Source organism: Platalea leucorodia (genome assembly GCF_965183815.1).
Source record: "Platalea leucorodia genome assembly, chromosome: 14".
In the NCBI taxonomy this organism is placed as follows: domain Eukaryota; kingdom Metazoa; phylum Chordata; class Aves; order Pelecaniformes; family Threskiornithidae; genus Platalea; species Platalea leucorodia.
The window spans coordinates 1631817-1647950 of NC_138836.1; the positions used below are offsets into that span (position 1 = coordinate 1631817).

Below are 16134 nucleotides of genomic sequence, written 5' to 3' on the forward strand. Positions count from 1 at the left end.
ATTTTTATTCTGCTCTACCAAACATCTGGATTCTGCCCATACCACCTACTGCAAGTCTGATTTTGTCTCCATTTCACTTAATTCTGGGCTTTTCCTGGGGGGGATCCTGCCAAACAGCGTTACGATTGCTTGCGGTTGCATGGGATGTGCAAACAGCCCCTTCTTGCGTGCAAAACTGGACGTCCTCCGAGGGAAAATGTTGTATCCGCTGGTGAGCTGGCCTGGAAACCTCTTCAGGATAAAAATTGAGGGGCAAACAGCAGCAAAATTCAGCATTTTAAAATAAAGACGCCGATGCGAATGCTGCCGGGGCGCTCTGCGAGCTCCCACTGTGCCCCAGCGCCCTTGTGAGCAGAAAAAGCCAGGAAAACGGCTGCCAAGTTCAGGCGGGGCCCAAATAACTTAAATCATTTTATTATATATGGTCAGCGGGACACGTGAAGGGGTGATTAATGGGCTTATAAACACGTTCGAGAGCTCTCCCAGAAAGGAGACTGGCTCTTTGGATTACCCCTACTCTTATGTATTAAAAAACTGAGGAAGCTTAATAAAACCGAAGCTGGCTTGAGCTCTGTAAATTAATAGTGATTGTGAATCGTGGTGGGAGCAGGGGCTCTCCTCAGGGACGGTCGGGGGGGGATAGCAGCTCCCAGCAGCGGGTGGGCCTGCTGCCCCTGGGCTTTGGCGGGGTGGCGGAGGTGGCGGGCGAGGGTTGGGGACGCGGTGTGGGGGAGAGCGGGCTTGGACGCACCCCGAAACCGGGCAGTCCGCGGGGGGCCGCCACCCGCCATGACACCCCGCCCGAGGCGGGGAGGGGGGCGTCATGGCGGCCGCCCCCGGGGACTACAACTCCCAGCACGCACCGCGCGGGCCGTCCCGTCGTGCCTCACTGCCGCCGCCGCGCCAAGAGCCCCTCTCCCGCGCAGGCGCAGAGCGGCCTCGGCGCTGGGAGGAGGAGGCGGAGGCGGCGGCGGCCATGGCGCTGAACAGGAACCACTCGGAGGGCGGCGGCGTCATCGTTAACAACAGCGAGAAGTGAGGTGCCATCCCCTTCTCCCCTCCTCCGGCCGCAGTCGCCGGGGGATAGCGGGGGGCTGCGTGTGTCCCCCCCCCCGCCCCTTCCTTGCTTCCTTCCCCCTCAGGGGGAGCGGTTCCGTGGGGAGGGGAGCGGTGCTGGGGGGGGTAAGGGTTTATATACGCCCCCCTGGCGCGGCTGGGCTCCTCCTCCTCTCCCTGCGGAGGTAGGGGCTGTACGTGTCCCCCCGCCCCTGGGTCTCCCCGGGGGGAGCTCTGCTGGGCCTCAGCCGCGGGCCTCCCCCCCTCGCCGCTCCCCTCCGCAGCCTGGCCGCCCCCCGCCCGCTGCTGGCTCTTACTGCTGTCCCCGGCCTCTCCCCGAGGGCTGGCAGAGCTCAGCCCGCAGCCAGGTGACTCTGGCCTGCACCCAAGCCTCATCCGTCTCTCGCCACCCAGTGCTGCTGGAGAGCTGGGATGCTGCACCTGCAGTGTGCCTCTGCTCAGGAGCCGCCCGCTCGGGGAGCGCTGGGCCGGCTGCCAGGTTCGCTTTGCTGGGTTCCTTGCGCACACCCCCCCTCCGTGCGCTGCGGGAGCAGCGGCAGTGTTGGAAAAAGGTGCTGGGATATAACCATGGAAACGGAAAGCCTCCACAGAGCTGCCTCTGTCTGCTCGGCAATGGGCTGTCCTCACCCTCTGCGTCTGCCAGCGTGCTTCGGTTCTGACGTGGCAGTCACCTGCTTCTGGGACAAAGGAGTAGTTCATTCTTCAGGGCTTCTTTCCATGAAGCTGGTTAAACATTGGTGTAGGAATTCTGCGCCTGGCTTCCATTTGGGATGTGATTCTTCCTAGAAGAATTTAGTGAGATCAACTCGGGCTTAAGTTTGTGTTCACTGAAACAAACAACTGCGGCAGCTTAACGTGTTACTGTTCCCAGTTGTCAGCCCCCCTTGGATCGGGGGTTACCTCTCACGCGGCCGCCCAGGCTGCTTGTGGTGGTTGGTTCAGCTGGAGCTCGAGCAGAGCTGCTGGCCCCTGTGCCCTTCTGGAGCTTTTGCTGGAAGGACAGGTACTTGTTGGCAGAAGGGCGAATCTGAGGATGGCAACACGTAAGCTGCCGAAGATAAAGGTGGTGGAGGTTTCTCCAGCCTTAGGGATTAGAGTCCCTAATGCGGGTGCTGTTATGTTAACGCAGGTTACCCGCTGCATCCGTGCAAGGGTATTGCACAGGTTTTAATCGGGTCAGTTTCTAATTGAGAATTAAGGAGTCAGTGCGGACAACACGGGTTAATGAAGTCTAGAGGCAGGAAAGGGGAGTTCCTCTTGATCACGTTTTTGTGACAGAGATGCTTAAGCTGTGGCTAGACCTTCAACAGCCGCGTTGCATAAGCCAGCCTGAGCAGTTCCTGCTTCAGCAGTCCTTCCTCTGTTGTGTTACCTGCGGTGAACCAAATTAGGGAACTGATCCAGCAGAAATGCTACACAACTTAAAAAAAAAAAAAAAAAAAAAATCTCTCTCTGTGTCTTGAGACCTTGATCAGTTCAATTGACTAGATTTGCTGCCGGGCTGCGCAGACAGCAGTAGCTGTGCCCGCACACTGAGGAGGGAACAGAAGGCGGAGAACAAGCAGCCAGTGCTACTTAAGTTGCTACTGCCAACCAAAAAAAAAAACCAACGCAAGCCAGACTGATTTTGTCTGCAGAGCACTGGCCTGAGGTTGAATGCAGTTCTGGTAGGTCAGTAAACTCGCATGGGTATTGCACTTCTGCCTTGAGCTGTAACACTGTAACACCGCGTCTCTTCTCTCCTCTTGTTTGCAGCGTTTTGATGACCTATGATCACATAGAAATTACCTTCAGTGATATCGAACCTATGCCAGATGCCTTCAAAGGGACCAAGAAAGGCAGCGTTTTCTTGACTCCCTACCGAGTAAGTAGTAAAAGGCTTTATCTTGTGTAAGGAGATAAGGGCTCTTTGCGATTCTGTATTTAAATGTCCTCAATGCATGAAAGTCCAGATAATCTACTACCCCTTGAAGTATGGCTCATCCTCTCCCTCTGGGGAGCATTATGAATTCATTGCATATCCTATCTATTCGTCAAAAGATAATAAATCTGATTAGTTCTTGTACGGGCAGCTGTTTAGTCCATCAGGCATCTTCAAGATTGGAAATTAGCAATGGTCTGGAAATGCTGAGTGCGAAGGCACAGCTACTAAATCAAAGCCGTGTGGAGCAGTGAGTTCTCTGGAAGCTGGGAGGAGTATTATCTGAGCAAGGGTAGTCTTGCTGGAAGGCTTTATTGCCTTGAGGCTTCACTTTACCCTTGTGGCTGTTCTGTGTGGCCTTTGGCTTGCAGAACTGACGAGGAGCTTCGGATGTGGGAGGGAGTTTCAGTCCATCGAATAGTCTCTTCAGATAATAAATCGGGGCTGTGTTTCCTGTTTGTTTTAAGTACCCTTTGTAACGTTATTTTCTTTTCAGGTTATCTTTGTATCGAAGGGCAAGGATGCTATGCAGTCTTTCATGATGCCCTTTTATTTGTTGAAAGATTGCGAGATTAAGCAGCCTGTCTTTGGAGCAAATTATATCAAAGGCACAGTGAAAGCCGAGGCTGGAGGTACGTATAGAACAGACGTATGTTCTGTATCTTCGTTCGACTACACAGCTCGTAGCAAAGTAAGTATCCAGTGTAACCGAAAGTGGATACTGACCAGATGGGTTTTTGTGGTACAGCTAAAATATGTTTCTTTCTTTGAAAGTAGGAGCTAAAAATATTCCCCCGATCTGTTCCCTGTACAGTTACAATGAACAGATCTGTTCTGCAACCGATCTCATTCCTGCCCTCTGTGCAGAATACCAAGTTCCACCAGCCAAGCGATCTCACTGAGTGAACAGCAGAGCAGAGTCAGCAAGAGCGAGGATGTCGTTTCGCTTTGGTCACTTGGAGTTACCTGTTAATTCTGCGTCCAGGTCCTCCTGTGCCAAAGACTCTGGTTCCTTTCTGGATCTGTTTGGGTTTTCGGGTGCAGATCTCCAGCGCGCTGTTCTCCGTCATCAATTTCTTGTGCAATTCAAGGAAAGGCATGCTGTTGCTGTAGTGCATTTTAGCAGTAAAAATGACACTTGGAAGAGAATGGACTGTCCTGAAATGAGGGGATCTTCAAGGGGCGCTTTCGTGTTATGTTCAATGAGAAGGTTGTGGTAGACGTTTTCAGGAATAATTTTTTTTAATCAGTGTTTTATGCTTCCCCTTTTTACCAAAGGCGCGTAGTTTGGTGAACTCTTTTATCCCCAGCCTGATTTAATCTCTTGGTTGTGGCACTGAAATCACAGTGCAGTGTTTAGGAGACGTCAGTCTATAATCCTGAAATCAGCATTGTAGCTTCTGTGTGGGAGCAAAGTGGGACTATCCAGCGCGAGAGGAAGCTCGAGCAGTAACGACAAACTCTCCAAACTGTGTGAAAGGCAAACGGCTTTAACTAAATCTTTGTGAGTTTTCCCCAGAGGCTGCCTCCTTTAATGAGGATGTCGCTTTAACAGCCATGAGAGTCTGGTTTAGCTCAAAAGGCTCTTTAATCTACACGTCCCTGTTTCAGCACTGACACAGCTTCTGCTCTGATGCATTGTTGGGACTCTGGGCTGTGCGTGTTTTTCAATCTGTAATATGAGATGTCACTAATGTTTGGGTTTTGTTTTTTTTTTTTTATTATTATTATTATTATCCTGACTTGAAATATCTTCCATGGACGCTAATGGATTTATGTGGACCATGTTTTTCATTAAGCTCTTTGCTTCATTGGGCACTCAGACTCCCAAACTAATTTATAGCTGACAGTTAGGTGTAGTTGCAAAGGCTTTTTAGCAAACAGGATTAACAAAATCCCGGTCTTCTGCACTAATCTTATACAAACCTAGAGCAAATCCAGTGCTTCTGATCGCTTGGTCTGTTGGCAGCTGGTGTGGTAACAGGCACAACTTCAGTAAGCTGTCGAAGGTCTCCCTCACTGATGTTTCTTCTTCTGGTGTCTCTTGACCTGGAAATACCCCAGTGTGAATTTTTCTGATAATAGGGTCATTCTGCCACTTTATCTGCATTTTTTTTTTTCTTGGATTTTTGGGATGAGCTCTTTAAAGAATTATATACAGGGCATCTGTAGATAAAGCATGGAAGCTAAATAACATCGAAACTTCTTCTCCTTGCTTCTGAATTCTGTCTTTCCTCCCTGCAGGCGGCTGGGAAGGATCCGCCACATTCAAGATGACCTTTTCAGCGGGGGGTGCTATCGAGTTCGGGCAGCGCATGCTGCAGGTGGCATCGCAAGGTACGGGAGCCTGGCAGGGTCCGCCAGGCAGCTCTGTGGTTTCAGGAGGCCTTGCCTTCGTCTCGCAGCAAGGGCGGTTTTCGGTTGCAACGGGTAGGATTCAAATCCATGCAAGTTTCAGGCTGTATCTGGAACTTGCTTGCTTTAAAAAATACTTTTTTCACATCCAGTGAGCAGCAGATTTATTGGGATGGAGCTTGTTTGTTTTTCAGATAAGGATTCTTTAAGTTTGTCTTTGCCTGCATTTGATGCAGGCTTGATGTTTTGGTGAGGTCAACTTTATCTTTACTTTTCCAGTCTCCAGAGGTGAAATACCCAATGGAGCTTACGGCTACTCCTATATGCCGAATGGATCCTACGCTTTCGCACCAGCTGCAGCTAACGGGGCCTATCCGTACCCACCACCTCCTCCTGGTGAGTCTGGGAATTGAGGATGGGGATTATTCTAGGTAGCAAGAGTTAAAATAGCTGAAAAGGGGAAGAAACTCGAATTTCACATAGTCTTTTAGATTGGATCTGATGCCTTGTGCAACTTTTGTTTCTGAGTTTAATTCTGTTTGCCTTTGGCTTGTTTTGGCTGTATGCTGTGACCCACCCAGAGGAGTTACATTTTTTGCTGTGCTATTCCTTTCCTGACAGAGTTTTATCCTGGCCCCCCCGTGGCGGACGGAGACATGGGTTACATGCAGCTTCCACCCCCGCCGTACCCGGGGCCCATGGAACCCCCCGTCAGCGGTCCGGACCTGCCCACCACTCCCGCGGGTAAGAGGCGCGTTCAGGTGAATTAGCTCACAACGGTTTTATTACCCGTGAAACAGACATTGTTTCTTGTCTGTTAGCTCTTGGGGAGCTTAGCGTCAACTTAGAAGCTCCGCTTAGAAGTTAAAATCATTCAGGAGAGCGATTAGCGAGCTCCCCTGCTCTCCAGGCTTGTATATCCATCGCAGTCTGGAGGCCAGCCTGATTCTCCCCAGGGTGGATACCATTAGCAGGTATTTTGCAGCTGGATTTAGTCTTGTTGTGGCAGAAAAACCACAGTTTGTGATTCTCCTATTGCGGTAATCTTGCTCTGTTAGATGAATAAAAAGAAATTGATGGTGAAATATGTTTCTAGTCCATTTTAGTTAGAAAATGTGGCTTTGCTGATATTTGCTCCCCCTTTCCCCATTTCACTCTAATCTGGTTACTTTTGCTTAAACGATATGGAACAGAGGAATAGATAATGGAAAGGAGCTGGGGAAAAGGCAGTCTCGTTTTCACTCATTTGGGATTTATCAAAATTATTTTGAACGTGGTCTTAAAAGATCTGCGGGGCCGGGGGGGGGAACACGACACAAAAACCCCCAAAACCAACCAAACAAAAAAAGCCCCAAAATGAGCTTTTGTGGTTGGACACAGCCATAGATCTCTCACAGGTAGATTCTTATCCAGACAAATATCCTTAACTTCTCTCTTTTGTCTGAATAAACGACCAGCATCTTTGAACTATTATTTGGAAAGTGGCACTGATCCAGATGGCTCTACAAGATTTTTGTATTCTGCAGAAATAGAGGATCTGGATTATCTTCATAAATTACCATCTTTAAACTATGAATCCCCTGAGCTGCTAGAAACTTGTGCTGATTTTTGTTTTGTCTTGTGTTTTCACTCCCAAGAAGGATGGTTTGTTGACTGCCTTTTTAAGGGGTATTGTCTGTGTTTAGGCAAAACAGCTGTTAGCATTTATTTGTTGGCTAACAGGCAAGTCCCAGGTGACATTTCCAAACTAAGTCTTGGGACTGTTTCACTTCTGACTTGACAATCCTGCGGCAACTGAATTTTTAGTACTTGGAAGAGATAATGCTCAATTGTCGTGTTTGTTGTAGCTCTTTTGCAACTCAAGTGTGGGTCAAATAGTGCTCTGTTAGTAACAACTGATGGCCAAGAATCTGTGGAGGTTTTGTTTGATGGTAAAAGTTCTCTGCGTGTCACCACATCTGTAACTTCTCTTTCTGCGACAGCTGAAGCGAAGGCTGCCGAAGCCGCTGCCAGTGCTTACTACAGCCCAGTCAACCCACACAACGTCTATATGCCCACGGTGAGTTCCTGCATCCTCCTGGTGTTGCAGTCGGAGCCCAGGCGGGTCGTTAGCAGTTCTCTGTCTCAGTGACACAGCAAAGTTTGTCTGAACTAATTTTGGTTTTTTGTCGTTGTTGGTTTTGTGTTGGTTTCCCCCCCCCCCCCCCCCTTAGCCATGAATTGATATTCTTTTATTGTCTTTTATTTCAGGACCAGCCCCCCCCTCCTCCATACTTCCCACCAGAGGACAAGAAAAACCAATAAGCTAACAGAGAACTTCTCCACAACTCACTGCTTTCTTACTTCCCATTTTGGCAGAATCCTGGGGCATGGTCCATAGCACCGAGGAGTAGAGCCTTCCCCCAAGGCCCGTAGCTTTCATGGACTCTAGCGGTAGATAGGTGCAGAGCAAGGGGAGAGGTTTCGGCAGCCTGGGTTACCTCGCAGAGCTCTGAGGGTTTGCTGTCCTCCCGCAGTATTCCCTTCTCCCTGTGCGCGGCATCGCTAGGACTGGAGCTTCTTCATCTGTGATTGTTTCCCTTACATCTCTTTCTTTTGATACTTAAATGATACCTCTTTAGAGGAAGGAACTGCTCCATACTGATAATTAACATGCTCATAACATGGATGCAAGGCTCTTGGGAGCGTCTTGAATTTTCCTTAGTGTGCAGCCAAGAGCATCTCTGGGCACAGGGGTGTCTCTGGGTATTCCTCCAAATCCAGAGTATCCCATCCGACATTTCCCTCTGCTACTGAGAAAGGGCTTCAGAGGGCGCCTTTGGGATCTCAAAGGCAATAGGTGTCTCTTACGTTTTTCAGATATCTATTAAACTTCCTTGGGTTTTTTTCAGCTAAGTCATTCCTGACAATTGTAGCAAATAACCTGGTAGCCCTCCAGATTTCCCTGCTGTGCGCTGCATGGCGATGCTGACAAGCTTCCCTTCCTGAGAAAACACGCTGCCCTTTACGGGGCCGATCGGTAGCATCTCGCTGGTTACAGATCGGAGGGGAACACTAACTCTCTGTTGTCTCTCTTTTCCAGTTAGATACGTGGGCTTGAGAGCACCAAGTCCCGAACTCTCTCTTTATAGTCTGTCATGCACTTTTTTTTTCTCCGCTGTAACACAAGTTACACTTTTTGGCCAGTGAAGCATCTCACTGCTGTGATTTAACTGGTGAATTAACAGCTCATGGGGAGAAAATAGTTGGTTTACTTCTGCCCTGGAAGCACTTGAGAGAATATGCAAAGCGTTGGCATAAGCTGCTAGGTGTAACTGAGCTGCTCATCTGAACGTTGTTCAATGCTGTCAGTGTTCCTGGATCAGCTGTGAATTCACTTCCCGGTAACTTGAACGTGGGCTCCTAGGACGGAGGGTTCAAGCGTTTTCCTTCCGTAGCATCGATTCATTGATCTCATTAGCAACGACTCCAGTGTGCAGAACCTCTGCAGGACCCATCAGTAACCCGGCTGTAAAACTTTGCGTTGTACAAAGCTTTGCACAAATCAGACTTCACTGACTTCGGACGGTGTCTGTGAGAGAGAAAATCCTTCCCAGCAAGCGTGAAGAAAGATCGTGTGCTAGGAAACTGCTGAGACTTGCTGCATGCAGCCTGCTTGGAGAGAAAAAAGGTCCACCTCTTGTTTTCTTTCGTTTGAGTCTAGCTGATTAATCAAATTGCTACTGTCTGTGCACTGACTTTTCTAGAATTGCTACTGCAGTGATGTAAAGAAATGGTTATTTTAAAAAAATATTTATTTTGAAAATGTTTGATTAATATATTAATGTGAAATGACTTTTGAATGCAGATTTGTTTTGCCAAGACTGTGAAGTAAAGAGAAATCATCTCAAAACTTAGGGTGTTTGTGCATCTGTGCGGGAGTGGGCAAATGTGACGGTGACTTGGTAGCTTTGGATGGGGAGAGGGAGAACTAAACAACAGCAAAATCACTTGGATTTTGTTCTTGGCTATTCATTGGTGACGTTAGTCGCTTGATTTCTCTTGACTGACTTTGTGAAATGAAAATTAGATCTTAAAATCTTTTAACAAATGCCCCTTTTGCAGTTCCTGTTGTAAACCGGTGAGGCGGCTGCTTAACACGTTACCCAGACAGTTTTTCCAGACCAGTTGTCCCTGTAAAAGTTGTAACCTATTGCTAGAAGAAGTAGCGGAGGGACGCAGCATAGTTGTTGCCTCTAAAATCTGTCTCTGATTAGAAGCAAGCCATAAGTTTATCCTTTTTTTTATAAAAGGGTAATTCTGCTCGGTTAGGTCTGAACTCCAAGGTGGTGCGGTCCACCCGGTCGCTCTTCTCCCTGAGAAGATGGGGAGTTGTTCCTCTCCCGGTGTGCTCCAGCTGTCGGTACAGCTTGGCGGGGCAGGAGAGGCGGCGTTCCAGGCGGGATCCGCTCCTGCGGTTCCCGAGATGGGGCGGGTCCCTCCGGGTTGCGCTGGCACGTGTCGGACAGAAGTTACTCAGAAGCTGCTCTGCAGGTAACATCGAACCTCGCTTGGCTTCGTTCCTCTTCCCAGCTGCCGCTCGCTGCCTTAATTCTCTTGAACTCCCTGAGCCAGGGGTGGACATCTTCCAGGTTCTGCTCTCCCGCGCCGCTCTTGGCTCTCGCATCCTCCCGCGTGGCTGCTTCACTGCATTTTAAGGCTGGCTGAGCCGCTCGGGGTTCTTTTCTGTAGCAAGCAGTGGGTGGAGAAGGAAAGCATTCGGAGATAAAACGTTACAGCCCGGTAAGAACCTAATAAATCCTGTTTTGTGAATTAAGTTTCCTGAATCGCATCAGTCCAACTGTAAGGTGCTGCAGAACCGCTCTGTGCTGATTTAAAGTGGCTCCCTCCCGGTTACCCGCTGCTCCCAGACCGATGACCCTAGAAAACACAGATTGCGCGAAGTTTCCAGGTCTCTCGCCCAGCATCGCTCACTGTGCAGCTCTCGTGCCCGCAATCGGCACAAACCCACCAGCGTTTTAAAACTTTTCCGCAATGGAGTGTGCTTGAGAGAAGAAACACTTCGATGTCTGCTCTGATAAGAACCGGGCTCCATGGTTCAAGCTGAGTCTCTTCCACTAGTGCGGACAAGTGGTAAGATCTGCAGAGAGACCGTGAGGTTTGCTAACTGGAAAAAGGAAAATATGTTGAGAGGATGAGTCAGGCTGGAATAAATGAAATATTCCTCTCCTCAGCCTGGGTGTTAGTGAGCTAAATCGGTGGCTTTTGAGCTGTGAGCTTTTTACAGTGGTTTGCTGGTGAGTGTCCCTGTTCCGTGGAGCTTGGCGGGGTCTGTGGGGAGGCGAGAAGGAGCCAGCCAAACTCAAGAGATGGATCGTGGTCTGGGTGCGTTTGGAGCGCGCTGGTGAGAAGCGGGGCACGTTTCGGGAACGCTGAAGCTGTGGGGCCAAAAGGCTGGGCTGGTCCCCGCCAGCAAGGCTCACGCAGGCTGAGGGGAGCAGCAGGGTTCAGGAGGGTGCAGAGTTTGGCCGGAGAGATGCCGGCGGGAATCCCTGCCTCCCTCCTTACGACCTGAAAACCCAGACTTGGCTTAGATACTTGGCACTCGCTGCCATCTCCCTGATGGGACCTGGGAGCTGTGCTCCGCTTTGGAAAGGGCTTAGGGAGGGTGGAGGGGTCAGCCGGCCCTGCTGCCCGCGGGGATTTTGAATACAGAAGCAGGGAAGTGCGATTGAAAGCCTGCTTCTGCCCTGGAAGCGGGGTGGGAGTAGGGCAGGGGGAAATGTTGTGCGTTAATACGTCTCCAGATCTGGTCCGGGCCTGCGTGATTCATCAGCCGTGCAGCAGAAAGGCTGTCATGTGAAAGCTAGAGCCGTACCATTAAATGCCAATATTTGGATGGTATTATACTGTCAAAGAGGGGGCACAGGGAAGAGTTCGTGTTGGATCCAGTTAATCTTTTGCACAGATTTTCTACCGCCGTGTACGCTTCTGTCTCCTCGGTGTGACTTAGGCTCTTCGTTTGAGGTCGCTCACGGCACCTTGCGCCTGCTTCCCCGCTCCGAACGCGCGGCTCTTTCCCTCCTTCACGGGACTGTGGTGTAACGTTGGTGTTTCTAAAGTGCTTTGAGATCTTATGCAAAAGCCTGTTACTGCAGGAACTGCAGGTAGTACTTCGAGATTTCCTGCTATCAGCCCTGAAATCTGGCCGATATCCCTGGGGGCTGGGGAAGGTCTTTGCCCTGGAAAGACGGGGCATGTGCGTGCTTGCCCAGGATTGCCTCCAGCCCGGGGAAGAGACCGAGCCCCCCCCCCCCCCCTCTTCTTCCTCCTCACTATTCTGCCCAGATTTTACTTTGAGCACTCCTGCTTCATGGGACGTATTAGAAAAAAAATTAAATCATTATTTTGCATTAATTCTTTTATAGCTGGGGGGGATGCGCTGACCGGTCATAGGGACCATGGTTAAGCCAACCTGGCCAGCGCCTGCCTGCCCCGCGCGTGTGTGTCCGTGTCTGTGTGTCCGTGTCTGTGTGTCCGTGTCTGTGTGTCCGTGTCTGTGTGTCCGTGTCTGTGTGTCCGTGTCTGTGTGTCTTCGGGGACCGCGAGGAGCCCCCATCGCTCTCCAAGCAGTAGATGGTCAAATTGCATCTCTGCCGCGTGATGGACACGGTGATTTACGAGCTATGGCTTGCAGCACCGGCTCCCTTCGCCGGCGCCGCTGGAGGTGGCAGGAGGCGTGGGGCGAAGTCTGGACCCAGCTGTTCCCGGAGCAGCCGGCAGCGGGGCCGGCCCTCGCCGTGAGCGGCTCGCGTTGGCCGATGCGGTTGCATTGCAGGCACCTCCAGCCATAGACTGCCAGGTTGGTACTCGAAGAAGGGTTTTGCTCAGACAGGCTGTGACCGAGAGGCGGTTTCAGGTTTAAAGCTGCACAAGTAAGCCCAAGCAACAGATGTGGGGGTTTTGTGGGTTGGTATGAAATGCCAGGACGTGCAGGGCGGAGATTTTAATTTTAGGCCAGGGTTTTCTTTGCAGCCGTACTGGGTGTTACTCACCCGTCTGCTCTCCTGCATGAGTCAGCTCTCAGCTCAAAGAGCTGCCATCATGAGACTGAACTGGAAACCGGTATTTCAGCACCCTCCTTGCTCAAGGGCCGTCACCGTGCTGCTGAGAGGGGCCCCAACGGGACGTGAAGAGACCCACGTAACGGCGAGCAGGAGCGGGGCCTCGTTCCCGCCGGCGGGGGCTGCTGGATCTCACGCCTCAGGGTGCAAACGGACTGGGATCCATCTCTGCCGCGTCTTCCCAGCCGCCCGCCTGCCATTTCCTACGCATTACCGACGGCCTCCGGATACGGGAGCACAAGGTATCAGCTTGGGCTCCATTTACAAGCTCGCTTCAGCAAATCCCGTCTTTCTAAACCTTTCCTTTCCCTTGCTCAAGTTCAGTCTCTCCTCCTCCTCCATGTACTTTGCTCCGGAAGGGCTGGGCTCTGGCCGGGACATGGTCGCTCTCCCTGCGGCACGGTTCGGCTGCAATAATGTTCCGTGTTTTGGCGTGTCCGTCTGGGATGTGGGGGGCGGTGGGGGGGTTCAGCCCTGCAGCCTCCTCCCGTCGTCCAAGCGTGCGGCTCTGCGGAGCTTGGTGGGCTCCTTGGGGGGCTGTAGGGGGGTTCAGCCCTACAGCCTCCTCCCATCATCCAAGCGTGCGGCTCTGCGGGGCTTGGTGGGCTCCTCGGGGGGCTTTGGCACGCGTCTGGGGAGAGGTGGCGGTGGAAAAGCCAGGGAGGGGCCGTTTCGGCGCTGAAGCGGGTCAATAATTTGGCGTGTGTGCTCCAGGACAGGCACAAAGGTGCTTAGTACTGGCCATGGGGCATGCCTGGTACCCGGCTGTCAGCCCCGCGTTCTTCCACCTTCACAGGCATCCACCCGGCTCCCTCCTCGGCTCACGCACGTGCCGCGGGTCCTGCTGCCCTGAACTCGGCACCCCGAGCTGGCAGCTGAAATGATCCTGACGTTTGTGTCCCCCCCTTTCCTGCCCCTGCGGTGAGAGCTGCCGCTGCCCCGGCCCCGCGGTGAGGGGACGATAAATCCAGCGGCTGACACCGAATTCATCTCTCCAGGAGAGGGAGGTGGATGAAATATTTGCTGCGTACACATAGCACGTGGCAGTGATGGAGAAAACGTTTTAAAGCTGTTGCGGGGTGCCCCGAGCCAAACGAACGGCATCCGGGTCAAAATGTGAAGTTTGTGACCTCCTGAAGGACACGGGAGGCTGCTGCCGGGGGGCTGCGCTCTCCCCCTGCCGTGTGCCGCCGTGCGGGGAGCCGGGCGCAGCGTTTGAGCCGGGGCGGTGGCCGGGCAGGCCAGCCCTGTGCTCTGGGTGCCGGGGGGACGGCAGGCAAGCGGGGTCCGGGTGGGCAGGACGCGCCACGCTTGCCCCTCCGGGACCCAGCCAGCTCCCCGGGAGCTGGAGCAGCTCCGAGCAGAGCGTGGCGTCGCAGCGGTGTTTGGGGCTGGGGCTGGCTGGTGAAGCCCCCCGGGTGACCGGGGTGCTCGCTGCCTGGCCGGAGTCATCCTCGCACGCCCCCGCTGTGGAACCGGCAGGTCCCATGCCAAACCCGTGCTCCCGGCCGGGGCTCCCGGGGGAACCGCAGCTTTCACAACCGCCCTGCCCTGCGCGGGTGGCTGAGGTCCCCTTTGCTCTTCCCAGAAGGACGGGCTCTGCCTTCGCATCCTTCTGAGATGTCCCAAATGGGGTGGGGGGTGCCGCGTGTCCCCCCATCCTTCCCAGGTACCATTGCTTTTTGCTGGGTGCACTCCAAGTGTTCGGGAGAGCCCGGGGAAGCAAAGCTGCGGGGCGAGGGCAGCAATAACTGCAAGGCCCTGTAGCAGACAAGGAGGGGAAACGACCGAGGTCCCCCCCGGGGCTGAGCTCCCCGGTCCCGGGGCACACAGCACCCGCAGGCCCGGGGGCCGCCCCGCGCGGGCGGAGCAGGACCATCCCTCTTCTCGTTTTGAAACCACCTTCCTCTCCTCCGTGCTGTGCTTTTACTGTACGCCTTGCCAAACGCTGGCAGGCACAGCCTGGTTTTGCAGAGTCATTGGACCCCGTGTTTAAAAGGAGAAGTGAGGGAGGGACATGTTGAAATCAATTTTTCGCCTATTTGCCCGTTTCCAGCCAAGAGATCGAGATAAGGGTGAGGGCAGGCTGCGGCTGCGGGATTACCAAGCCAGGAGGTAGGGAGATAACCTGCTGTTAACGCGTGCGGAGGGTCCGTTCGTACCAGGGTTTCCTTTACAGGGAAGATACCCTTTAAAGAGGGCGATAATGCTTGCTCTTTGGAGATCTCTTCTCTCAGCAGCACCTCCAACCCTGGGCACCAGGGGACTGGGGACTTTATTGATCCGGGGGCAGCCTGTAACCCCACGGGAGCACCGATAGCCCTGCAGCCTGGAAGGGAAAGGGTTTTCCTTTCGGATGAGTCCTTCTTAAAAGGAATGGCGGGGTTCGCTCTCTATTGCGTTGGCTCTATGTATCTGTGGTACGTGCCCCTGGGTAGTTATTTTGGGGGGCAGGTTGATGTTGTGGGGAGGGAGGTCTGTTGTGGGGAACGCCGACCCGCTCCCTGTGGAAAACAAAGTCCTTTTACAGCGCTCCTGACCTGGGATGGCTGGGATGTTTTGCAAGGTCCTGGCTGGTTGTCCTGCAGGTTTGGGGCATGGAGTTTATTGGGGTTGTGTCTGCTAACCAGAAATCTGTGCTGCTTCTGGAGCTGCTTTTATAGGGCTTTTCTTCTTGTTTCCCGGACGAGGAGTAATTCGAGGGGCAAATACGATGCGATCTGTGAGCTCAGTGATTTTTGTCCCTGGTATTTTGTGGGGTAGGTGGCTGCTGGTAAAACTCAGGAGCAAGAAAAGGGCATTTGCTGCTATTGAAGCAGGACGACCAAACAACTCTCCCTTTGCACAGCCAGAGGCTCAAAGCCGTGGGAGCCCTGCGCGGAGCCCTTCCCCGAGGCCGGTGCTGGCCGCCGACGGGGGCCGTGCGCTGCCCACCCCGCCGGGCTGCGCCGCGGCTGCAGACCAGCCCCGCGCGGGGCGGCGACCAGCCGGGGAGCTTTCGGGGCAAGTGCTTTTTAACAGACACTTCCACACCGAAGCTGAAGTTTCCCTCTCTAAAACCTGCAAAACCCCAGCACGGCCACCGGCTCCTGGCTGGCGAATGATTGCCTGATGCTTAGCAATATTTATGATTGCAGTGGATTTTATTTCTTCAGCATTACAAGGAGAAGGGGGGTGGATTTGAGGGTTGACTAAACTCTTACCCGTTGTTCTCTCTTTGCTGTTTGAGGGAAGAGACATTTCTTTGACCCCTGTTATTTTTCGTCGGCAAGAAGCAGCAAAAGGTGTGAGCAGCTCAGGGATGCCGTGTCTGCGTCCTGCCTTTATCTCTGTGGTTGCTCTTTGCTAGGCCAGATTTTGCTTTTGCAATCAAAGCTAAAAACAAAGACGACAGCAATCATTTTCAAATGCAGTTGTGCACTTTACACCTCTACTTCCCACTGACAACGTTGTGCCGTGGAGCCCGGCTGATGTCCCAGATCAATCAACAGCACTTGGGTGTCAGGGGAGAGGGCTGCAGAGCAGAAATCAGCTCCTCTGCCGTGTCCCCCTCCACCAGCAAGGAAGGAGATGCTTTTAAACTGTTTGCCCAAGGTGAAGCGAATGCTAGGCTGGTTAAAGGCGAGGCTGAGGCTGGCAGGGCTGGGCCAGCGCCTC

The 16134-nt window shown here is 52.6% G+C and overlaps 1 protein-coding gene across 4 annotated transcripts; it reads left to right on the forward strand.

Moving 5' to 3' along the window:
* Nucleotides 1-936: 936 nt before the first annotated feature.
* On the forward strand, nucleotides 937-8403 carry WBP2 (WW domain binding protein 2). Of its 4 annotated transcripts, none has more exons than XM_082326910.1 (9): nucleotides 987-1035; nucleotides 2542-2744; nucleotides 2833-2941; nucleotides 3495-3630; nucleotides 5243-5335; nucleotides 5633-5749; nucleotides 5975-6097; nucleotides 7336-7412; nucleotides 7604-8403. In XM_082326910.1, exons 2-9 carry the CDS (start codon nucleotides 2734-2736, stop codon nucleotides 7655-7657), a joined length of 720 nt encoding a protein of 239 aa, XP_082183036.1. In that variant the 5' UTR covers nucleotides 987-1035; nucleotides 2542-2733; the 3' UTR covers nucleotides 7658-8403. The 4 variants fall into 4 exon arrangements, with proteins under 4 accessions (XP_082183035.1, XP_082183037.1, XP_082183036.1 ...); XM_082326912.1 differs by having other exon boundaries at nucleotides 988-1035; nucleotides 2542-2748; XM_082326909.1 differs by lacking the exon at nucleotides 2542-2744 and having other exon boundaries at nucleotides 937-1035.
* The last annotated feature ends 7731 nt before the right edge of the window (nucleotides 8404-16134 follow it).